This window comes from Barbus barbus (genome assembly GCF_936440315.1).
Source record: "Barbus barbus genome assembly, chromosome: 1".
Classification (NCBI taxonomy): Eukaryota; Metazoa; Chordata; class Actinopteri; order Cypriniformes; family Cyprinidae; genus Barbus; species Barbus barbus.
Genome location: NC_136729.1, coordinates 45,331,315 through 45,358,280, shown reverse-complemented (window position 1 = coordinate 45,358,280; position 26,966 = coordinate 45,331,315). Strand labels below are relative to the sequence as shown.

The following is a 26,966-nucleotide window of genomic DNA, read 5'->3' as shown; positions in this document are numbered from 1 at the left end:
CAGCCAAGGCTGCTGGTCCCGACTGCGTTCCTCCCTGGTGCTAAAGAGTGTTATGTGACATCTTCAATACATGTATCCAGCATAACATCTTTCCAAAACAATGGAAGGAGGCTATAGTCAAAGCCATTCCTAAAAAAGCAAAGCCTAGTTTTCCAGCAGATTATTGCCAGATCTCACTACTCAGCTGTGTTGGAAAGTGTTTGAAGGAATCCTCAGAGATGCCATTCTGGAGGATACAGTTATTAAGATCGAACCATCACAACAAGGCTTTATGAGGAACAGATCAACTGACACTGCCCTGATTCAAATTCTGCAGCACTGGCATGAAGCACTTAACAGCTCTCCCAAAATGGATATACATGCTGTTTTTGTTGACTTCACTCAAGCTTTTGACACAATTGAACATAGTCGACTGCTACGTTCCTTAGCTGGCTTGCATGTCAGACGACCCCTTTGGCTTATTGTAAGGAGGTATCTGAGTAACAGAGAGCAGAGGGTGAAGTGGGGCTCCTGTGTGTCTAACTCCTTTCCAGTTCCAGCTGGTGTTCCTCAAGGGGGACTTTTATCCCCTTTGCGTTTTGTCATATGCATAAATAGCCTGGATTCATATCTGCCAGTGAAATATGCTGACGATCTAACAATCACAGAGTTTCTAATGGGATCTTTACCTGGACTCACTCAGAAGGCCTTGGATTCTGTACTGGAATGGGGACAGGAATTTACATTGTCAATGAATGGAGCGAAGACTGTGGACATGGTAATTAGTGCCAGGAGAGAGGACAACATTTTGAGTCAACTGTCCAATTACTTATGGTCCCTTGAAAAAGGGGGGCGGTACATATTAAAGAGCTGTAATTCCTTAACCGTTCCTCCAATTGTGATGAGAAACACTCAAATTAAAGATCAGAGTGTGCACTTTAAGCCGATATTCATTATATAACTGTAACTTATATGTATTTTGGTCAGCAGCTAAAATAATAAAAATTTTGCCTGTGTCCAAATATATGGACCTGACTGTATATATAAGCCTGTTTTTGTGGTTATGCTTTTGCTCCACTTACACATGAGCATGTAATGTGAAACTATCTTAATTACAAAATGAGGAAGAATGATGTTGTGTGTGTAAAAATCAGGTTGGAGAAGTAGCTGTAATTTCATCATTGTTAATGTGTGTTTTATATGTGTGAAGTTGAATTTCCAGCATAAGGTGGGCATTATGTACTGCAGAGCAGGACAGAGTACTGAAGAGGACATGTATAACAATGAGAGCGCCGGGCCAGTTTTTGATGAGTTTCTGGACCTTCTTGGAGAGCGAGTGCGACTCAAGGGCTGGGAGAAATACAGAGCTCAACTAGACACCAAAAGTGAGACCAACATGCAGTCAATCTTCATATAACTGCACTATAGTAAAATAGTATTGGTGTTATTGCATGTGTTGTATATAAGTAGAATGTAATTGCGATATTTATTTTTATTTTTTATAGTTGTTCCACAAAAAGATAAATGTAAATTCACATTTAGGTGTTTGCACATAAACTGTTCAAAATCTGGGATCAGTAATATTTAGTTTTTTAAAGAAATTGATACTTTCTTTTCAGCAAGAATGTATTAAATCGATTGAAATTGACAGTAAAGATTTTACAGTGTTACAAAAATTCTGTTTATAAGAAATGCTGTTCTTTTGAGCATTCTATTCATTAAATAATTCTGAAAAAATATATCACAGTTTTCACAAAAATATGAAGCAGAATAACTGCAGTGCAACATTGATAATCAGTCTTTACGTTGATTTGAGCAGCAAATCAGTATATTAGAATGATTTCTGAAGGATCATGCGATACTGAAGACTGGATTAATGATGCTGAAAATGAAGCTTTGCATAACAAGAATAAATTACATTTTACTATATTCAAATAGAAAACAGTTATTTTAAATCGTAATAATATTTCACAATATTACTGTTTTTAATGTTTTTTTGTTTTTTAATTTAATTGCAGCTGACTCCACCGGTACACACTCACTGTATACTCGCTACCAGGATTACGAGATTATGTTCCATGTCTCCACCATGCTTCCATACACACCCAACAATACACAACAGGTAATCCCCTAGAATGTCCCGTTGAAACTCAGCACCACAGTATATCCCTGGAAAGGAAATAAAAAAACATTACTCACAGCACAGGATAAGTATCAGGATATGCATGTGCAAATCAATATAATAAATTTATATTAAATGCAATTGCTGAACTTTAGAGTGATTTTTTTTTTTTTACTCGCTTAAGTAGGACTTAAGTACATTTTATATGTAATTTCATATTTCTATTGTCTTTGAATACATTTAATAATTGTAATACTGATTGTAATATGGAACAACACGGTACAGTTAAAATTATAATATAGTACTTTGCATGTACTTTAGTATGTTAGTGAACACATCAAAGTAAGTGTATTTCTTTAAAGCATGAATATTGTTAAAACATAATGATTTAAATTGACATTATTAAAAATGCTTTTTAAAAGTGTACTTAATTGTGCTAAGAAACAGTCCATTTTTAAGTCACTTAAGTGGCATTTTATTTCATGCTTATTACGGAGTGTCTATTTACACTAAGTGCAAATAGCCCGCCTTGTTGGCAAAGGCTATTTACACTAATTCCGCCCACTAACGTGTGATTGAGTTAGTCAACACTAAAAAAACATGCTAATAGATCATCGGTGTCAGTGGCGCAGGTTGTAAGACACATGCTTTTTGACACGATTGACCCAAGTTCGAGCCCTTTTTTTGCCCCCAAATTCTTTCTCCCTTTTCAAATCTCATATCGCATCGGAAAGGCATTTACTTTCAATAAAAATGAGGGAAATAATCAAAAAGTTGAAAATAAAAGTATTGGGTAGGTGTAAGGAGGGCTTTATTGTCCCAATAAGGTGGCATCCATTAAATAATTTGTATTAAAACTATAATTTACACTCAATACGTTATTATTGCGTACTTTTTTATAATGTACTACAATACTGAGGTGCAGATAATTGCCACTATTTGCAATAAGTAGTTATAGCGGAAAATCTTGCTATTCTAACATAGTGTAAATAGAATCCATTGTTATTTGCACTTAGTGTAAATAGTATCTATCGCTAAGAAAATATGCTATTTGCACTTAGAGAAAATAACATCTATTGCTATTTACACTTAGCCTTAATATTATCTTCAAGTACAATTTTTTTTTAAATATATATATACTTTTTAGATTTGAAATACACTACAAATGCAAATTCAGTAGAATTAAGCAAACTTATTTTTCACAAGGGTCTGATGACTTTAGTATACTGCACTTTTCATTTGAGTCACTGCATTTAGAATTAAAAGTTTCTCTGTCTTTTTCGCTATTTATCTTCTAGTTGCTGAGGAAGAGGCACATAGGGAATGATATCATCACAATAGTCTTCCAGGAGCCAGGTGCTTTACCTTTCACTCCCAAAACCATCCGTTCTCACTTTCAGCATGTGTTCATCATTGTCCAAGTACACGAGCCCTGCACCGAAAACACCTATTACAGGTAAGACAGCAGACAAAAAGCACTGAAGAAAAAGAAAACATAAAATGTTACAAATAAAATGAAACATGTCTTTATCTCCTCCTTTCTCAGGGTTGCAGTAACTCGTTCCAAGGACATCCCTCTCTTTGGTCCTCTCTTCCCTAAAGGTGCACGCTTCCCACGTTCTCCTGCCTTCCGTGACTTTCTCCTCGCCAAAGCCATTAATGCAGAGAACGCGGCAGAGAAATCTGAGAAATTTCGCTCTATGGCCACACGTACGCGGCAAGAGTACCTAAAAGACCTGGCGGAAAATTATGTCACCACAACGCCCATTGATTCTTCCACCAAATTCCCCCTGCTGTCGCTGGGCGGGAAGCGCAAGGAGAAGCTAAAGGGAGCTAAAGGTGCAGAGCTTCACAGTGCCGGCGCTTTAGTGTGGGCTGTCACCGTCGTTCAGGGCGGTGAGAGCAACGGTCTGAACCTGTCCTGTCTGCTCAGCGTGTCAGCGGAGTCAGTCGTGCTCATAGAGCGATCCACGCGAACCGTCGTATTCAACTGCAGCTGCCGCGATGTGATTGGCTGGAAGGCTGTGACCGAGCCTGGAGCTCAGGGTGGCCCTTCGCTAGATATCTTCTATGAGAGAGGCGAGGCAGTGACTGTGACGACATCAGAAAACCAGATTGAGGATATTAAGGAGGTTGTCCAGAGACTGGAGGTGAGATTTAGTGTAATATATGAATAAAACAAAGAATATTGGAGTATGTTTTACAAGAAACTACTATTTCAGTCTTTCTACTTCAAATTTCATGTTGAACTCTTTCCCCGCCAAACACAGAATTTTCCGGGTTTCTGTGCTTTCACTGCTAGGGGGCACTATTACCCATCTTCTGAATGAGTCTAGAAAGTGCCGATCAAAAACACAGACCAGGAAGAGGCAGAAACGAGCGATGCATATGTATGCATATGCATATGAAAAATAATGCGCTCATCAGCACTTACCGCATATAAATGAAAGATGCCTAATGTTACAGAGTGAAATGTCAATCCAGGAAGTGGTAAAGGCCTGTGCAAGCTTTGGGAGTGATGATGGAAGCCATCTACTGCATCTTTGCTTTGATAATATTACTAAGGATCCAGATGTAGTATTTGAGAAAAATGCGATTTTCTCAGCTTTTTGCTCAAAATGTAGTTTTTTTTTATGAAACTTACCTACATTCAAGTGTTGATTTAAAAAAAAAAAAACAATGCTTGAAGCTAGAATAAAACAGATTGTTATCTTATCTTTATTTTGATGTATTGCATGTTCAGATATTCAGACAACAAAATATTCTGGGGGCCATTAAAGTTTTGTGAAAATCAGCTAAAATGCTTTACGTTTATGTAAAAAGGTGAGCTGATGAAGACTAGTTTGTTCACTTTATATGATTTAGACGTTGTAAAACATCCATGTTTACATGCATAAACTAGTGAATCAGTTATTTGAACAAGTTAATTGAAACAAACTGTCCAAAAGAACCAGTTAGCGGAAAAGAATCAGAATTCCACGTTTGCCTGAGGCTGTGGATTACAGGTAATAATATTGTAAATAATGTTCATTTTCTTGTGCAGACCAATCATTTCGCTTAATAAGACAACAATATATTGTGCAATTACATTTGAAAATGTGTGTTTTATCTGAAGTGTGGAAAGATAGTCCATCCCTACTTTTCCACCACCCAGGTTTATCTTGCAGCAATAGAAACCTGTTATGTACTGGTTTATGAAAGTTAATGGCTATTGAATTACTTTTAGCCGACAATTCTAGTCTGAGATCTGTCCATGGTCCTGAAAGCACAGTCTCGGTCGCCATTCAAGTATTTAAAATCAAATATATAAAAAACAAGCTGTTGTACCCCTAAAGTTAGTTGTTCATCTCTCAATCATCATTGTATTGCATTGCATTTGTACAGTCAAACCAAAAATTATTCAGACACCAGATATAATTTTAGATTTTTTTTTTTTTATTAGTGGGTGCAGGACACTATAGTTCATTTATGTAAGTGAAGATAGCAAATAAAGTAAACTGTGGCATATTATACGCAAAAAAAACCTCATCACACAGAGGACTACCAGTAAAATTGAAAACAATTTGGGACCAAAACTTTGACCTGACCATGTTATGCTGAAGTGTTTTTTACTTAATTGCTAATGCAACCTTTTTACACCACATACTGAACAAAATTAAGCATTGCTTGGTAACTGGTTGACCTACATTGGAATTATCTAACTGTGTACTTAAATTTAACAGCTGACAGCTGACAGATATTCAACCTAATTCATTTGAGAGACAGTCTGACAGAAGGATGGCATTATCAAGATTTGTTCTGATGGTTCTGAGTTCTTGTCATATTTTATTACCATTTCTAAACTATAGCGTGTCTGAATAAATGTTGTTTTCACTGGATGTTTGGATCATCAAACTAAGCATTGAAATACCATCTTAAAAGAAATATTGTTGGAGATATTAGGTAACGTGGGATATTTACATTTAGTCATTTAGCTGATGCTTTTATCCAAATCGACTTACAAATGAGGACAATGGAAGCAATCAAAATCAACAAAAGAGCAATGATATGATATAATAATACTATTTATATAATTTTATGCGAGTATGTGCTATACTCTTATCGGAATTGCATCAACTTTTTGTCCATACAAATATCAGCGTCTGCACCAAATATTTATATTTTTGCTCAGTTTGAGTCTCTGAAGAAAACTGAGCTGTTTTTTCCTCCATATTCTCACTCTATCAGACTATATAAGCTATAAAACCTGATATATCAAATATGATACTTAACAAAAAAAAAAACATTGTGTCTAATGGTTTATTATTTCATATGTCCGGCTTTACAGGGTTAAGACTTGGTGCTCTTTATAATGTGCTGTGTGCAGTTTTAACATGATGCTTCTGTACTTCCCCGCAGCTGGTGACGCGAGGGTGTGAGGCGCGTGAGGTCACTCCCCTGCGGGATGGTGTCGGACAGCCGGGCTTCCTGATGAGCGAGGAAGGCTTTGTAACGGAGCTCCAGCGGTTCGGATACGCGGAGAGCGGTGGGCTGCAGCTGGGGGCTCGTGTGGTTCGTCTCTGTGGACAGGTCCTGGTGCACCTCAGCCTGGAAGAGCGGAGCCGACTCCTCCGCACAGCTCAAAAGATCCACATCACAGTCATTCCTCCTGACGAGAACGGAAAACCACGCAGGTAATTGAGGTGATGGGTCATTTGTGTATCAAAGAAAGTGGATAAAATGGGGGGATGATGTAAAGAATGCACACACTGCCATGATTTTTAGAGAAAAGTGGGCTGAAGAGTTAAATATAGTAAGCTGTAAGTTGAGTGCTGTTGATAATGTAATTAATGATTAATCCCGTCAAAACCCACCGCTCAAAAGTTTAAGGTTGATAAGGAATTTTATTTTACATTTTTGAAAGAAGTCTCTTTGCTTCCCAATATGAAAGCCAGAATAATTTATATTTTATAATTTCCAGAATTAAAAAAATTGTTTTATCCCATGGTGGAAAGAAAATTCCATATACCAAGGTTGTATGCATTTGATTAAAAAAAAAATACAGGAAAAACAGTAATTTGTGAAATATTATTACAATTTAAAAGGACTGTTTTCTATGTGAATATATTGTAAAATGTAATTTATTTCTGTGATCAAAGCTGAATTTTCAGCATCATTACTCCATTCTTCAGTGTCACACGATCCTTCAGAAATTATTCTAATATGCTGATTTGCTGCTGAAATTATGATCAATTATTACTGGTGCTCAATTATTAATAATTGTGCTTATTATAGTCAATGTTGAAAACTGTTTTTGCTGATTCATATTTTTGTGGAAACATTTTTTTTCCACCAAGGATTCTCTGATGAATAGAAAGTTATAAAAATAGCATTTATTTGATTTTTTTTTTTTTGCGTTATAAATGTCTTTACTGTCACTTTTGAGCATTTTTATTCCAAAAACTTTAAAATTAAGTTTAATTTAAGTAATGAAAATAATTAGGCTGACAAACTTGATTGCACTTGCTGTGGACTGACAATGCATTGACTTTTAAAGCCACTTTTTGTAATATCTGTCCAATACATTACTCATCTGCCACAATTTATTATACTGCCTCATGAATGATCTATTATCTAATTACCTATTGTCTACCTAACATCTTATTATCTATTATCCAACTATCTATTTATACATATGCATTTGTATTGTATATTTTTATCTATGCGCCCTAGGGAGGGAAACAGATGGATAGAGAGGAGGAGGGAGGGAGCAAATGAATGAAGGACAGACCTCATTCTATTGATATGAACATGTTTTAGTCTACTCAGACTTTAGCTACTCAGATGTCATTCAACTCTCATAATGCTTATTGATCCATCCAACACACACACACACACACACACACACACACACACACACACACACAGAGAGATCATGTTAAAATGTCTTTTTTTTTTCAAATCCTATATAAAGCGACTTATTCAACATGCTTTATGTAAGTCTTTGATTACATAATATGCATCAAAAAAGAAAACCAAAATAGCAGCACTGATCTCTTCATCCATGACTAACAGTGAAATGCATACGCTGAAATAAATGAGCTGAAACTTTGTTGTTCTTCACTTTCTTTTCCCGTTGTTCTTGTGTTTGTCTGAGTTCAGGAGTTTCTCTGAGCTTTACCAGAAGGCCATCCAGGACGCGGAGAGCAAATCCGGAGAGGGACGGTCAGGCGAGGCCTGGGTTCTGGATGACGATGAAGAAGTTGAGGTTGATGGCGGCAGAGAGGAGAAAGAGGAGAAGAAAGAGATTGAAAATAAGATGACAGACAGGGAAATTCCAAAGCAGGAGATACACGAGGAGCAGACGGGATTTCCAGAGCCCATGGAAACAGATTCGCTCCTCTCTCCACCCAGCCTGCCTCTCTTACGGGCGACTTCCCTGCAGGACAGCATGAAGAGCCAGAGCCCTGAAGTCACCCCTGTCTCTCTCACACGGAGCTACTCGCTGGAAGGACACCTTCCGTACCAGGACATCATTGAGGGGTATACAGATTTCTCTCATTTCACTCAGAAACTTAGTATTCCTTAAATCATGCTTCTAAAATGACCTTTTTGCAACAGTGTTGTTTTAGTATTATTTATATGTCATTATATTTTTATTAATGTTTTAATTTTGTATTTTCAGTTGGCATGGTGCCATTTAGTGTTAGTAGTTTTGCAATGTGCTTTTTTAACTTATTTTATTCCATTTAATTGTGAAGGCAACATTGAATTTTTTTGTTTATTCTAAAATTATTAAAACTACTATTTAAAAAATAAGTTTCATTACTGCTACATTTTTTTAATACATTTTACATTAAGTTTTCATCTAATATCTACAGTATATTTTCTTCTATTTTAACGAAAATTGATTTTTGATCGTTTTAGTTTTAGTTAACTGTAAACACTGAATATACTGTTTCTTAACTTTTTTAAAAAAAAAGTGCACTTTGTAATAATGACAACTTTTTGTTGTCTTAATAATTGTTTATTATTATATAAGGAAGTACTTTTGATGTGTTGACTAACATACTAAAGCACATGTCAAGTACTTTAAATATTTTTAACTGTAGTGTGTTATTGGATATTATATTTTAATGTTAGTACATTTTAAATGTAATAAATTTAATTATTTCAAATGTGTAATTACAAATATATTTAAATCCATGACATGCAAGTTTCAATAGAAATGACATTAAAGTATCATAAATTATCATAAATGCTTGTAAGTACATTCAGCAGTATTTTAACCATATTTCAAAAACAATAGAAGTATTTATAAAATTACATATAAAGTCCTACCTGAATGAGTCAAAAAGCACTTTAAATTTAATCTAATTGCATGCAATATATTATGGCATTTAATTACAGTTAACATGCAGTGCCTTAAATTTATTACATTCAGTTCAAATATTCTTTTAAGTCTATATTCTCTAATTAAAGTAACCAATAATATGTACGACCCCTTTAATTGGAAAGTGTTCGTATTTATAAGCACAATAGACAACACAAATATTTTATTTAATTTAAAAACATTTTTTTTACTATTCTATTCTATCTTTTATTTATTCTGTTTAACTGATGTTTCTCTTTTATGAATGTGTTTGTCTGTCAGGCATATATATGATAATGTGGGGCTGAAAGCAAACAGGCACATCTATGAAAACCCTGGAGAGCTTCAGGACGAGACCCCTGACCTCATACTGGCAGTCAAACCCAAAGTGCCTCTGGAGCAAGAGGAACAGGTATCTAATGCACACACTGCTCTCTTTTCATTAAGACACTGTATATTGTTTTACAGCTGATGGGAGAAACAGCCTATTGAATGCACCGATTGTCACGACAAGCGAGAAATGATCATGTGATCACAGCAGGCACAGAAACAAGGAATCTTATAGCAGCCCATCTTTCTTCACACAGATACATTACTTTATAGGAACAAACCCGTTTGTAGGTTTTCGATTTGATTCAGGAATTATTATTTTTTTCAAGTTCAGAATAATTAAATTCGAGTTCAGTTGTTTTTATTCTGTTTTTTTTTTTTTCAAATGAATTGTTAGGTTATGTAAATGCTTCTCCTAATGTTTCTTAGGTAAGAAAAAGACAAACTACTTAAGAATGTTTTTCACCAAGCAGCATGAAAGTAAACACATTAAACACATGTGCTTGGAAATGTAACAAATGCAATGTGTTGATAAAATATTTTAGAGCTAAAACTAAACAAAAACACAACAAAATTACTTACTAACTATCCTAAAATTAAATCTAAATGGCTATATTAAAATGAAAACGAATTACTATTATAAAATATTACGAATTTATTCCATATTCCATTAATTTAAAAAATAGATTTTAATTTTATAATTATAATAATTAATTCTCTATTATTCCGTGAATTGCTTGTTTCAGTCAAGAATTCATTTTAAAAGCTAAAAGAATTAATGAAAGTCATTTTGAACCAAAATTATTATAGTTAACTAAAACTAAAACCATAAATATAAAAAAATACTTCAAATTAAAATAAAATGTAACTGAAATAAAATAAAATATAAAAAAACTTAAATGTATTTTTTCAGCTAGTTCCCAAGGCAATATTTCTCATTTTCATTTAGTTTAACATAAGTCCTAAAATAAGTCAAACTAAAATAAAAATGAATAAACTAAAATTAAACATTAATATAAAAAACAGTGTGTATATATATATATATATATATATATATATATATATATATATATTTAAGAAAAAACACATCCAATTTACTAAAACTTTAACTAAATTTAAAGTAAAACTGAAAATATTAAAAAACTAATTTAAAATATTAATAAATCATAATAAAATAATTTAGAGCCAAGCACACTTAGGAAAGTATTCCGTATATTTAATTTTTTTTCCAATGAGATTTCTTAGTCTGAAAATCATCATAATTAAAATTCCCTACTTTTTCCATGACCATGGGAACCCTGAATTTAGCATTTACGTATTTTAAAATATTGAATTATTCTAAGATCACGGTTCATTCATATTTTAGCATTTTAAATAGATTCTCGACAAAAACATATGATTCTCGATTCTGAAATCCATATTCCAAGATTAATGCAACTGCATTTGTAACCTGTGCATGGTGAAAACAAGTGAATCGGTACACGTCTGATTGTCCAGCTTACTTAGAAACAATATTAAGGACATGAACACTTTGCATTGAAGCACCTGAATCATGGCATGATGTGCTGCCGTTGTGTTCAGTATCGGTCTCCCACGCAGAGGGCATCTGATGGATCCTGCTTGTGTAACTCTCTGTATTTGGAAAGTGATTGCTGTGTTTTCAGAAGGGTTTTAACCTCTCAGATCCGTCTCCCACTCTCTCTCTCTTTCCTTCCCTTCTGTTCCTCCCACTTCATCCTTTCCCTTCTTCCCCTCATAAAATCACTTTCTCTCACTCCCTCTATTTCCTGTCTTTTATCTGTTCATGTTCATCATACTTTATCTTCTGTCCAACTGAGTGCATTGAGTAAAAATTATTTGTTGATTTATTTTTTAGTTAGTTTGTTGATTGACTGTTTTTTTAACTCAGTGTAAAGCTTTTAATGACACCAGACTTTTCAGTAATTAAGTGTAAATTAAAAGAATAAATCAACTTTTGGTTTGCACACATCAAATAATATTCAAATTAATTAATAAATAAATACTCAATGTACTTAGTGGGACCAAAGAGAAAGTATGATAATGCATAATATGTGAAGAGAAAATGAAGGAAATGTTTGTTTGATTGTTTTGAGTCTTTTATTTTTCATTCTGTATAAAAGCTGTCTTTTAATGATACCAGTCTTATCGTTAATTATGTATAATTTAAATATATATATATAAGCTTTTAGTTTGCATCCATTAAATAAAATTTAAATATGTATAACTGTTACTCAGTACTTTTGTACTCAGTGGGACAAAAGAGAAAGTAAGATGCATACGATTATTGATTCATTTGAAAGAACCTTTAATTTGTAGCATTTAATTCTCTGTATTACATTGTATGCATAATTACTACATACATATATGACAGTACCATAACTTTGAGGTTTAATTTCAAGCAAAACAAATGCATTGTTATATACATTTACCATGATATTTTGGTCATACTGCCACTTCTACTCATTGATGATTTCGTTCCTCCTCTCTGTCTAGTTTGTGTGTGATCAGGGACCTGAAGAGCAGCCGTCGGTCAGTGATGTGACCTTGAGATCCTCCTGCATGGAAAGTGCAGAAAGAAACTCTAGAGCTCTGAGCCTCCATAACTCCATCACTAAGAGTAAGTGTTTCTTAATGTTACCACAATAACATTACAGGTTAAACATATTATTTTTAAATGACTCATGTAGTTAATGTTATAAGTTCGCACCCCTGTTACTACAGCAGGCCATTATTTGCAGTGGGTTATTAAATAATCATTCTTATAGGTACGTCTACAGTGACTATGTGGCTTCAAAACATATAAAGCTTTATCTCAGCTTCATTGGTAATCTATAAGTGCAGTTTCTACAAGTACAGATGGGATCTTTAGATATATTAAACCATGAGAGGTTTAACTCTGTAATTAATTGAAAAGCAGCAGGAGTTCTTTCATTTAATCTAAATGCTGGAATGTGTGCAAATCTGAACAGATCATACACATGGTTACTATTTTACCGATCATACACATGGTTACAGAGGAACTTATCAACACTAATAAATGTTTCTCATTTTCATTTACTTTAATTTGATTGAAATTAACTAAAACTAAAATAAAAAGATTAATAGACGCTATATAGACACATTAAAAAAATAAATGAATAAAAATGACAAAACACACAACAAAACTACTATACTTGCTCTAGTGTTGACTCATCCAGAATGCAAATTGGGGCAAAAGTTGTGTTTTGTTTGTAGTGCTTTTTATATTTTAAAAATATAAATAGAAAGATACATTTAGGTCATATTCCACATCTGTTACTACTGGTGTTCCTCAAGGCTCTGTCTTGGGTCCAGAGCCGATCCTCCCTATACGCAGAATACGCAAGCTGCGTAGGGCCCCCGAAACACCAGGGGACCCTCTTGCTCTCAAAGATGATTTCATTTTAGTTTCGGTTTTTAATTTGGCCAGCGGTTATGAAAACATGAATGATCATTTTAATGTGGTGCGCTGTCGCCCTTTCTATGTAAAAATCTGTCAAATCATGTAACATAAAAATCTTGCTCGAGACTAAAAATCGAGTTGAAAGCATAGCGAGCCGATGAAGAGACACTATTTTTCAAGCGCTTTCCACGAGCACGATTCGAGACGGAGTGAACACGGACAAATACATCCCATAAATAGATGGGATGTATCTATCCCCCCCCCCCCCGTGCGTAGGCCCTCCAGAAGTCTAGGATCGGCTCGGCTTGGGCCCTCATTTATTTATTATCTACCCACAGTATTAGCCCTTGGTCATATTTTTAGGAAATTTGGTATTAAATTCCATTTCTATGCAGACAATACCCAGCTCTATTTGTCCTCCAAGCCTCTACTCTTCTTTCTCCTTCCATTTTGGACTGTTTAGATGAAATCAAAGCCTGGTTCTAAACCAAATTTGGCAAAATCCGACAGCTTTTCACTTACTATTGATAATGCCATCTCTCTCCTATTTGGATGGATAGATAGATTTTATATATAACTTGATATGAGATATCATGATATATTGTATTTAGTTATATCACTTATCTGTTAGTATTTTGCTCTGTTCATCACCTCATCTTCCTTTATATTCTTTTGTCTTTAGCTACATGGAGGCTCCATTCCTCCTCTTCCTCTGGGAGGTTTCATTTTCCCTTACTCCTGCATTGTCTCTTTTGTTTCTGAGACCTTGTAGTGTAAATGCTGCCTGTTTAAAAATAAGTTGATCTACGACCAACCTCCCCTCCATAAGCAAATTCAGCAAGCTTTAAAAGATACGAATCATGGCCTGAACGGCACTGACATTTTCAAATGAGTGTAAAGCTCAGACAGATGGGGGCTAGGCTAGGGCTGGTTGGGATAAGGGTATTAAACGGTCTCAAATCAAAGACACTGTTTCTGGGCCATCTGTTCTGTGCCTCTGCCCCTTGATTGTTCAGTGGTTACATCTCTCCAGGCCCTCCTTTAAAATGCATATGTGCTTGTGTGTAAATACTCAAACTCAGACTGTCAGTATGAACTACCTTTTACTTTGTCCAATTCAAACACCAAGACTAACAGCAGTTAAAATGTTATATTCACATATAAATATGATAAATTAAACGTTATATTTTCATGTGTGTGAAAGATTTGATTTGTAGTATCAGCACTAGGAAAATAGCCCATTTTTGGTGGTCTGTCCGAGGATGAAGCTTTCTCCAGAAACTTTTACTGTACTGTACATAAAACAGCCACCAAAGGGAAATAATGCCTAATGTGGCAAAAAATACAAAATTAATTAAAAAAACTTAAATAAATAATTAAATACAATAAAAAAATAAAACAGACAGACTAACAGATGGTGCTGATTGCTTTAACAACTTCAGGTCACTTTGTCAGCTAAAAATACTGCTAACAAAAGCAGTTGTCTTTACTTAAAATCCTAATTATATTTTTTATAAACTGTACTTTCAGATTATATAATATTACTAAAATAGAACAAAAGGCCACTTTTATTCTTGACTTAAAGAGAGACACTGTCATGTCTATAAACACACTTAAGTATACTTTAAAACAGTGCACTTTCCAATAATGTAAAATTAATTTTTCACTTAAATCATTAAAAAAAAGAGTACACTTCAGTGCAAACTCATCATTACAAATATATTTAAATACATGACATACACGTTTCAGTAGAAATTACATTTAAAGTATATTTTAAATACTTGTCAGTACATTCAGCAGTACTTTAACCATATTTCAAAGACAATAGAAGTAATTATAAGATGTATAAAGATGTGCTTAAGTCCTACTTAAGTGTATCAAAAAGCACTCTAAAGTTCAGCTAATTGAATTAAATATACATTTCAACTATAATACATTTATATTTAACTTTAACATGAAATTAAGTGTCAGAAAACATTACATTTCACTCTTTTGAACTATTATTTCTGTAATAAGTCATCATACATCCTACATAATGCCTTTCACTTAGACGTACATATAAACTGTAAAAAATAAATAAAATAATAACTTTTAACACTATATTCAGATTTAAAAACAGATTAAAAGCCTTACACTTCTCCGTCAGATTAATGCTGTAAGCTCTACAAAGTTGCAGTGGTTAAAGTGTATCCTGTGCCGTTCGTCTCTCCAGTGTAACTCATGTTGCATCTCCACAGACCACAACAGCTGTGATTGGTCCGCTTTGTAACCAGAGTCCCTCAGGAGCATCCTGCCCTTTCTCTCAAAAGTTTTAGAAAAAGTTGTTTTTATACAATTACATTCTTTTTTAGAAAGTAACTATTTTTTTGTGAAATTTCAGTCTGGATTCAGATCGCGGCACAGCACTGAGTCTGCACTGTTAAAGGTGCCCAACAATATTGCTCGGTTTGTTGATGCTAAGTGCCCTGTTATTCTAGTGCTACTTGATCTCACGGCGGCCGTTGATACAGTGGACCATGAAGTCCTTCTGTCTCGCCTTAATCATGTTGTTGGCATTTGGGGCACTGCACTTCAGTGGTTCTCGTCATATTTGACTAACAGAACCTTTTCTGTGGTGATTGGGGACTCGTCCTCCTCCATCACTTCTCTCTCTTGCGGGGTGCCACAAGGCTCTATTCTCAGGCCCGTTTTATTTTCACTTTACATGCTGCCTCTTGGATCCATTATAGCTAGGCATGATAGAGCTTTTCACTGCTATGCTGATGATTTGCAAATTGATTTGCCTATAAGACAAAAAAATGCTGACGCAGCTAGGTCATTAATTAATTGCATTAACGACATTAAATTATGGTTAGAGCAAAATTTCCTTCACCTAAATAAGGAAAAAAATGAATATATTTTATTTGGAGAGTCTGTAACTTCTGACATTGATGTGCTGACTTCCAAGCTTCGACCAACTGTCAGAAATCTCGGGGTGACTTTTGATAGTAGCCTGAAATTTGATAAACAGATTGACAGCGTGGTTAAAGCTATTTTTTTTCAGCTACGTCTTATGGCCAAGGTCAAACCTTTTTTGAATCGCTCTGACCTTGAGAAAGCTATTCATGCTTTTATCAGTTCAAGATTAGATTACTGTAATGCACTTTATGTTGGTGTCTCACAGTCGTCCCTCAATCGCCTTCAACTGGTCTTTTAACTAATACACGTAAACGTTAGCACATCACCCCAATTCTTTATTCACTCCACTGGCTTACAGTTTCTTTTAGAGTTGATTTTAAAATGTTATTGTTTGTTTTTAAAGCTCTCGATGGCCTTGCTTCACTGTATGTAACTGAGAGGCTGGCTTTTCATCAGCCAAACAGGGTTCTTAGGTCAACAAATCAACTTTTGTTGGAAGTACCGAGGTCACAGTACAAACACTGGGGTGATCGGGCTTTTTCTGTAGCTGGGCCCAGACTCTGGAATAAGCTTCCCCCCAATATGCACACCATTACTGACCTGGGTCTTTTTAAAGCTAAGCTTAAAACTAATTTATTTAGACAGGCTTTTAATATCTAGCAATGTTGTGACATTTTTGTGTATTTTATGTAATTTTTGTTACTGGTTTTATATTTTTGTTTTATTGCTCTCTTTTTATTGGAAAGCACTTTGGTTCACCTTGAGTGCTGTAAAGGGCTGTATAAATAAATGTTGATTGGTTGATTAAAAAGAGATGTAATAACTTCACATCCATTGGGAATAAATCTAATAGAGAACGGAGAAGGTCATAAACCATCTAGTGATCCAAAAATGTCCATAATGTATTTGTTTATGCACAGAACTCCAAGCAGTTACAAATTTGACCGTCTATGCTAAAAAAAGGGTGTAGAAACTATTTTAACTAGGAAATTGCTAGTAAATTTCACAATTAATTATAAAGAAACAGCATGTAACACATTGATTTGAACATTAATTTTTGAAGTATAAAGACTGGTATGTAGTATGTAAAACGTGTCAATAGTATGTAAAACGTACTCCAATAATCTTAGTTTTATTCACAATTTTGAAAAATCATTCAAAATCATCAGTTGCTTCTCTGGGTCAGTGTTGACTAAAGAATTCAAAAGATTTTTTTATCATTGTCTTTTCGAGACCAAAAACACTTATCGTAGATACCAACAAATAATAAATCTAAATACTCCACAAAGCCTTTTTACAATATATTTTTGTTGATTTCAGTTCTCTCAGAGACGACAGATTCGTCTGAGGAAGAGTGGCAATCGATTTCTGATCTGGCCAACGCCTGTCGGAGCATTCTGGAGGCTCTGTCTCGAGAAGGTGAGAAATGGCAATTTTCAGTGTTTGAAATGTGTTTGAACATGTGAAAGTGTGAGTTGGAGTGAGTCAGTGTAGTTTGCTCACTGAAAAGAGCTGGTCTGGTTACTTTTCTGTGACGAGATGGAATATTAACAATGTCGTTTCCTGCTGGGTTTCAGACCGGAAGTCGGGAGATGGATCACAAGCATCCCCAGAAACCCTGCTAGGTCAGACAGACACCAACTTTAAAGATATCAAGGACAGGTGAGGCTGACACCATGAACTCTATGACATTAGATTATTCAGTACTCAAAACATGAGGCAAGGCGTTTAGCAAATGTTCCTTTACAACTCAAAGAGAACTTTAATTGTGTCAGCTTTCAAGAAATATGCTGAAAATACATCTTTGATCACAGGAATAAATTACATTTTACAATATAATTCAATTGTTATACTAATTCACAGTATTTTGTACTGCATTTTCTGAGTGCAGACTTTAATACACCACTTTCTTGCTTTAACTTTAGAACTTCGGAAGAACAAAATTGCTCAAAATATTTGAAAAATATTAACTTTAAGAACACCTTTGAAGTCAATGTTCAAACAGTGGCCAAATAAGTCACAGGTGTATTTCTCAGAAAATGATGCAAAATATATATCATATAATAATACCTTACCTTAAATCAGTTATTTTAAATTGTAATAATATTTCACAATATTACAGTTTTTACTGTATTTTTTTTTTGTTTTGATCAAATAAATTCAGCCTTTGTGAGCAGAAGAGACTTCAGAATTAATCCAAACGCTTGACTGGACATCATTTTGTTCTTTCTCTCCCTCCCTTCGCAGTGACTCGCCTGGTCACCTTGAGGAGAAAGTGTCCCAGTTAGAGGCCATGCTGAAGCGACTGCAGGACGACCTCCAAAAGGTACTTTGTCCTCTGTGGGTTTGTCACATCACAGCTCTCTCTGTCGCAGCACACTTCCCACACTGTAACCCCTTCAAATATCTCCCATTCAATACATCCACCCATCCTTGTCTGTATATCTGCCCTGTCCAGTCCTTGCCCTCTTCGCTACTTCAAAGAGCCACTGCTACTTCACAGAGCCAATCACACAGAGGGACTGTAGAGGTAGGGCGGGACAAGCAAAAGAAACCTGTCTTGTCATTGAGCAGGGTGAACAGAGGAGATGAGAAGATTGCTGGAGGGACAATGGGCAGCCATGCTCACTCTCAACACTAACCCACCAATGGCAGTTAAGGCAAGTAGAGCATGAGATTTTTACTCAATCAGTAACAAAAAACAACAACAACATGTGTGACAGTTCTCACTTGATTAACAACAAAATGAAAGAAATAGTTCACCCCAAAATTAAAATTTGCTCAAAATGTCCTCTCCCTCAGGCCATCCAAGATGTAGACGAGATTGTTTCTTCATCAGAACAGATTTGGAGAAATTTAGCATTGCATCACTTTCTAACTAGTGGATGCTCTGCAGTGAATGGGTGCCGTCAGAATGAGAGTCCAAAAAGCTGATAAAAACATCACAATAATCCACAATAATCCACTCCAGTCCACCAGTTAACATCTTGAGAAGTGAAAAGCTGTGTGTTTGTAAGAAAAAATCCATAATTAAGACGTTTTAAAATTTGGCTAAAATACGAGTCCTCTATCCATAAAATTGCTTTCTTCGGGGAAAAAGTTGTATGGTCTGAATCAGGAGAGGAATATGCACCGTTTACAAGAAAATCAGTCCTAAACACCTCTAAACAAATATATGGGTGGATTCTGATGTAAGAGGACAACAGGGGATGGACTTTTTCACTGGAGGAAGCATCATTATGGATTATGGACTTATTTTAGTTTATTTTTGTGGATTATTGTGATGTTTTTATCAGCTGTTTGGACTCTCATTCTGACGGCACCCATTCACTGCAGAGGATCCATTGCTGAGCAAGTGATGCAATGCTACATTTCCCCAAATCTGATGAAGAAACAAACTCATCTACATCTTGAACGGCCTGAGGGTGAGTAAATTTTCAACAAACTGTCATTTTAAAGTGAACTATTCCTTGAAGGATGTGAAAGAGGTGATGCTAGTTATGCATTAACTAACCTTAACTAATGGGCCCTTATTGTAAAGTATTACCACATATTTTTATGTGACATTCTTCATTAAAAGGGATGTGTTCATTTAGATAAATGACTCAACCTTCAGTTTCTTGGTTTGAAATAGCCCAGTTTTAAGATACAGTGTTAAGTTGGAATAAGTTGTACTAATATTTTAGTGTCCTTGTTACACATTACATGTACTTACTGCAGTAATCGCAGTAAATTATGTATAATTACATGCAACTAACCTTTAATCAAACCCTAATCCTAACCCTACGCATGTTGTTAATTAATATTTCTCAGTACTTAAATATATAATTACACCATAACTAGGACACCTTAAGACAAAGTGTAACCTAATCATTTATTGGGGAATGGAAAAAATAATCTTTTTATTTTTTTTGCTATTTCCTATTTTACAACAACGCAAAATGGAGTATAATAAAAATCTAATGATTTAAAGTAGAGCGTTAACTAATCATTGATGACTAATGATTACTGCGCCTGGATTCGAAACAAGACAGCATTTTTGGCATAATTTGCTTTAATTTTGCCATAAAGTTGTGAAAGATTCCGCCAAGCCTAACTTCTATTGAACCTGAACGTTCCTTTAACTTATGAATTATCCCGACACAAAGAACATTTTACACACTTTCCAAAATAATTTTCATGCTTATGGGGGCTAAATTTCTTTAGTGTTGTAGTTTTGTTGTTATTGCTCATTCGCTACAATGAATATTAGGAAATGGAGAGGTTTGAGGTTAATTGTGATTGGCTGGTCAGCACACAGAGTAGGCGTGTCATAGTGTATGTGTGAATATATATATATACACACACACACACACACACACACGCATACAAACATTATAGAATTACTGCAGACCATTAACACCAACTCACAACTGTATGACTAAAAGTGCATGTACACTTATATTATATTATAGCTTTAAGGTCCCTGAGTCAAGATGAATATTATAGCTGATCCAGGGTCTCAGTTCTCTTTTGTTTGATCCTATTATCCGCATAAGGTCAGGAAGGGAAAGCGAGGGTGAGCATGGTTGACTGCATCTTGTCCCACAGTTATCATCTAGGTAAATCATAGTCTACTGAAGACTTCGGTCACCTTGAGAGAAAAGTGTGGCCTTATAAAATATGATTATTATACATGCACAGGCAACAGTCTACCATGAATTACTACCATGTTTAGAGGCATCATTGCTCTTTCAGTGTTTTTTTATGCATTAATATAATTTAGGATGCATGAATATTATTAAAAATGCATGAATGCCCAGTGCTTAATGAATGCTTTTATGCCACATGTCTGTCTGATGCCACATTTGGACTTTTTTTTTTTTTCCTTTTTCTTTTTTCTGCAATCAAGAACTAATCTGCATGCAGGTCCTGATTTATTAATATAACTAATAAAAGCTACTAATTTGCATCTTCAATCTACAATATACAGAAATGTATTCAAAAAGTCTACTGTCGAAAAATTAGTTTCCCCCCCCCACATCGGTTTTGTAGGTGATCTTGCATTCACTTGGCAGAAATAACCTGTAGATATTTTGTATGATTGTCTGTCAGTCCTCCATTATGCACATTTTGTTTTTAAGATTGCTTAATGATTACTTTTATTATTAAGAATGCATTCAACTGATCAAAAGTAACAAAGACATTTAGATTTTTATTTTGTTTGTGCTATTTATTTAGGGTGTATGAACAAACCAGAGCAGTATAATAAGGTTCATAGTAAGTGTGGCCATCCTGTTAAGTGATTTTCTAATTTTCACTTATTATTATTTGTTGTATTTGACTGTAGTTCAAGGCACTTAAGATGTACTTTAAATTTAAGCTGTCAAAATACACTGAACAAAATTATAAACCCAACACTTTTGTTTTTGCCCCCATTTTTCATGAGCTGAACTCAAAGATCTAAGACTTTTTCTATGTACAGAAAAGGCCTATTTCTCTCAAATATTGTTCACAAATCTGTCTAAATCTGTGTTAGCGAGCACTTCTCCTTTGCCGAGATAATCCATCCACCTCACAGGTGTGGCATACCAAGATGCTGATTAGACAGCATGATTATTGCACAGGTGTGCCTTAGGCTGGCCACAATAAAAGGCCACTCTAAAATCCCAAACATGCTCAATGGGTGACATGTCTGGTGAGTATACTGGCCATTCAAGAACTGGGATGTTTTCAGCTTCCAGGAATTGTGTACAGATGCTTGCAACATGGGGCCGTGCATTATCATGCTGCAACATAAGGTGATGGTCGAGGATGAATGGCACAACAATGGGCCTCAGGATCTCGTCACGGTATCTCTGTGCATTCATAATGCCATCAATAAAATGCACCTGTGTTCGTTGTCCATAACATATGCCTGCCCATACCATAACCCCACCGCCACCATGGGCCACTCGATCCACAAAGTTGACATCAGCAAACCACTCACCCACATGTCGCCATATACGCTGTCTGCCATCTGCCCTGTACAGTGAAAACCAGGATTCATCCGTGAAGAGAACACCTCTCCAAAAAGGGCCTGACACCATCAAATGTGAGCATTTGCCCACTCAAGTCGGTTACGACGACGAACTGCAGTCAGGTCGAGACCCCGATGAGGACGACGAGCATGCAGATGAGCTACCTTGAGACGGTTTCTGACAGTTTGTGCAGAAATTCTTTGGTTATGAAAACCGATTGTTTCAGCAGCTGTCCGGGTGGCTGGTCTCAGACGATCTTGAAGGTGAAGATGCTGGATGTGGAGGTCCTGGGCTAGTGTGGTTACACGTGGTCTGCGGTTGTGAGGCCGGTTGGATGTACTGCCAAATTCTCTGAAACGCCTTTGGAGACGGCTTATGGTAGAGAAATGAACATTCAATTCACAGGCAACAGCTCTGGTGGACATTCCTGCAGTCAGCATGCCAATTGCACGCTCTCTCAAAACTTGCGACATCTGTGGAATTGTGCTGTGTGATAAAACTGCACATTTTAGAGTGGCCTTTTATTGTGGCCAGCCTAATGCACACCTGTGCAACAATCATGCGGTCTAATCAGCATCTTGATATGCCGCACCTGTGAGGTGGATGGATTATCTCGGCAAAGGAGAAGTACTCACTAACACAGATTTAGACAGATTTGTGAACAATATTTGAGAGAAATAGGCCTTTTGTGTACATAGAAAAAAGTCTTTGATTTTTGAGTTCAGCTCATGAAAAATGGGGGCAACAACAAAAATGTTGCGTTTATAATTTTGTTCAGTGTAATTACTAAATAGGCATTCCAAGTTAAATTTGTTAAACTATATAGATATTTAATCTCTTTGCCATTGGTGAAAAGCCAATCAAATATATATAAAAAGTTTGGGGTCAGTAAGAATTTATTTTTTATTTTATTTTTTTCAAAAATTCAGCATTTTAAAATATATTTAGGCCTACATAGAAAACAGTTATTTTTAACTTGTAATAATATTTCACAATATTACTGTTTTAATTTTGATCCAATAAATTCAGCCTTGGTGAGCATAAGACACTTCTTTCAAAAATATTTAATAATATTAGGGACACCAAACACTTATACATGCAAAACTGCATATAAAAATGCATGCAGTTATATTAGTTTTTTGTATAGCAAGTGATCAAAGGATCAGGGTTTGCATTGCAGCATGTAATAATGTGGCGCATTTTGTTGTATGTGCAAGCCAAGCAAGCCATCCTTTCCCCAGCTTCAGCCATTGTCTTCTTCCTCTCTGTCATTCCACCAACATATTCAGACATACTGTAGCAACCCCTCATGTGGCGTGGATGTGTCCTGCCAATATAGAGTGAGAACGCTCGTCCCTGAAAGTCATTATGTTTGATTGCCTCCCACAGGAGAAAGAGGACAAGGCAATGCTGCAAGCAGAGGTGCAAAGTCTCAGGCAGAACAACCAGCGGTTGCAGGAGGAGTCCCAAAGCACCGTGGCACGGCTCATTAAAGTCACCGAACTGCTCTGCAACGTCAACAAACCCTGCTAGCATCGAAGGCCAAACCATGGCAGCAAGAAATATCAGAAGACGCATGAAAAGGCCAATGAAAATGTTAGCAAATCCCTAAAAATGTCTCTTAAGTGACAAGACCATCGATAAGCCTTACTAGAAAAGTTCACGAAAACAAACTGGCCGGCTTACGTACATTCTTACTCAAACTATACTTAGAATTAACATCTCTGTTGCTCCCTAAAAGGTTTTCAGGGCTAGATTTAAGTAGTCCCATCACTGTGACAGCTTGTTAACAATGATAGCCTTTTGGTGCAAGATCTGATCTCAATTATCATTATTTACAACTGTCAGATTCGACTTTGGAAAATCATATTATCTTTAAGTATTTTTCATCAGATTCCTACATAGTGAACAATACCGAGCAATACATTCACCTTATTTGTGTTGAAACAAGTGGCTTCAGACTATGAACTTAAGTGTATATATACTAGAGGAAAATTATTAATATGTCAGTGTGATTGTAACCCTCTATTAACCATCACAGTATCAGAAATAGATAGAGCCCGTTCTAACCTTTTCTCTGTTGGCAGTAGGTAAAAGGCTTCTTGCTTATCTTTAGAGTGAATATGCTAACATGAAAATCATAAAATACGTGCATTTTGGTGAACTAGTTCATTTTTTTTGTTTGTGACTACCCTTGTGAAAAAGAAGTGTGCTTAATTGTGTTGAATGTGCACTTGTACATCAAATCTTAAAAGTATATTTAAAAAACAAAAAGGTACTTGCAGATAAGATATTACATAAAAGGCAATTTAATGTAAGTGTAATTAAAGAGAAACACTTTCATCACGTTTCTTTAGTGCACTTTTAAAAAGTTACAATGTCAATTTAAAAGTTTTCATTTAAAGTAGATTTTAAATCAGTTTCAATAATCCTTTGTTGTGTTTTAAAGAACTTAATTTGATATGTTGACTAACATACTAAAGCACATGTTAATTATAATTTTAACTTTAGTGTGTTATTCAATACTGCATTTAAAGTTAATACATTTTAAATGTACTAAATTACAAATGTGCAATTACAAATATATTTAAATACATGACCTACAAGTTTCAATAGAAATTATATTTTAGTTTATTTTAAATGCTCATCAGTACATTCGACAGTACATTTTAACCATATTCCAAATACAAGACAATTATGAAATTACATGAAAAGAAATGCTACTTAAGTGGATCAAAAAGGCACTCTAAAGTGCTTTTTGCATTTAATATAAATTAATTGCAATTGCATCAATTATAAATTGCATTTAATATAAATTTGAACTATTACTATAATACATTTTTGTTTAATTGCATTTAACATCTGAAAACTAGTACATTCAGTTCACACTGAAGTTTATACTTTTAATGTATATTAATTCTGTAAGAAGTATTAAAACAACTTTTTAAAAGTGTATGTCTTTTTCACAAGGGTACAACATGCCAGACAAGTCAAAATGATTTTCTATGGTAATTGACCTGAACCTGGAATGTTCTTATTTTAGCACTGACTATTTGAGGTGAAAATTAATTCCTGCTTTAAATAGCCACTTGAATTCAGAATTGAGTCATCATATTTCAGCACTGGAATAATTCCCTGGACTTTGTATATTTTATGACACCTATCAGAGACAAAATTCTCATTTCATGCCTTTTCACAGTTGTAGAACTGTCCATTTGGATGTTAGTAATGGGACAAAGTGTCTAACGTGATCTTGAAATTTCTTTCTCCTTTTTTTTTTTTTTTTTTTGGTATGAAGCCTTATGCCTGATCCCACTGAATCTGAATGAGCCTTGCAGATGCCTGCTTGAAGATGAAGTAGGGCTCTTGATTTGAGAAGAAAGCAGTTCTTATTGTTAAGTTACTAAGGAAAGCATGACTTAAAATAGAGCATTTCTATTTATAAAGAATGCAGCCAGACCAGTTCTACTTTGTTCTCACACAAAGTGCTTTATGCTGAACTGTGAGACAGCATATATTTATAAAACTGCTATTTTGTCTTTTATTTTCCATATTGCACCCAAATATCACTCTTTACCTCACCTAAATGTGCACTGATAATGTGACGAGAAGAAGAGCAAAATGACTGGACTCTTGCCTGCACACACTCGAATGAAAACTAAACGCACGACACCACCGCAAAGGGAAACGAAATGTTACATAACCATCCTTCAACATTACTGTACATCATACATGTCTTCTCCCCTTCAAATGTTTTTTATTTTTTATTTTAGAGTCACTGTGATAACCTGGTACCAGCAGATTCTGATGTATTATGATAAAATTATAAATCTATATCTTTATTCCTCTCTGTGAAAAAGTGTAGAGCCAAAATAAGTGTTACTTCCCTCTGATGTGTGTAAATCTGTATCCAGATGGAACTGGAGTTTAGTTGTTGCCATTAGTGGAGAATTTGATGAATGCAGAGAGACAAGAAGTAAACTGATGCAATCATTGATGCATTTTGTGGGATTTACATAGCAAAAGAGCAATGTAAAATAACTATTTCCTGTTCATCTGTGTGCGACATAGTCTTTTAGATCGTAGGAGGCTGTGAAAGCACGCGAGTGCGACAAGTAATTTCTAAGCCACCTTCTGTATCTGTGTATGTATTTATAAAAATGTAATAACTTATTAATCTCGAAAATGTGGATGTTATTGCTAGATATGTATATTTGAACTGGAAGGGATGCAAATTTGTGAGCATCAATGAATGTTTTTTTTTTTTTAAATTGTAAGAATATTAAGGCATGACGTGATAGCAGGTCATATTTTGTTTTACTGGAATATTATCAATCGTTAAGACATTTTCCGTAGTGGAAACCTACTGAAATTACACTGGAAAGGAACTCAATCGTGGCTGCTTGGAAATTGTGTGACATTCCATCTTTTCATGTTCTTAACAGTTTTATCATAATTTTTTTTTATTGTTAAAGCTGTATTGTGAATTTACCTTTTGTGTTCGATACTGAAATGTTAAGTCTTGGACTGCTGTGGCGACCCAAGTGGTAAAAATAACTTGCATTATGTATTGGATCAGGAACGCTTCATCTGCAGAAAAAACAAAAAAAAAACTAAACAAAAAACAAATGCATTTAGCCTAAATTACTTTCAAACACGTTTGTGATTAAATGTATTTTAAAGGGACAGGTTTGTATATGTCAAACTAATCCCTGTCTTTTTTTATGGTATGGTGTTTTATGAAGCCATAAATGCTTTTCATCATATGCTAATGCTTTACTGTTTGATTTATGTGTTACAATTCAGTTTTACTGTTGTTTACAAAATGTTGGTCCTCTTGCTTTA

The 26,966-nt window shown here is 35.1% G+C and overlaps 1 protein-coding gene across 1 annotated transcript in view; it reads left to right on the top strand.

Moving 5' to 3' along the window:
- The window catches only part of LOC306874508 (signal-induced proliferation-associated protein 1-like), a 57,505-nt gene extending 30,621 nt beyond the window's left edge, over positions 1–26,884 (top strand). Inside the window, exons 5-16 of the mRNA XM_079424618.1 lie at positions 1,190–1,364; positions 1,998–2,101; positions 3,400–3,557; positions 3,648–4,251; positions 6,500–6,774; positions 8,243–8,623; positions 9,735–9,864; positions 12,297–12,420; positions 17,443–17,541; positions 17,700–17,784; positions 18,370–18,448; positions 23,511–26,884. Of these exons, the coding sequence (XP_079280744.1) occupies positions 1,190–1,364; positions 1,998–2,101; positions 3,400–3,557; positions 3,648–4,251; positions 6,500–6,774; positions 8,243–8,623; positions 9,735–9,864; positions 12,297–12,420; positions 17,443–17,541; positions 17,700–17,784; positions 18,370–18,448; positions 23,511–23,654 (2,358 nt within the window). The 3' untranslated portion in view covers positions 23,655–26,884. The remainder of the gene's footprint in view (positions 1–1,189; positions 1,365–1,997; positions 2,102–3,399; positions 3,558–3,647; positions 4,252–6,499; positions 6,775–8,242; positions 8,624–9,734; positions 9,865–12,296; positions 12,421–17,442; positions 17,542–17,699; positions 17,785–18,369; positions 18,449–23,510) is intronic.
- The last annotated feature ends 82 nt before the right edge of the window (positions 26,885–26,966 follow it).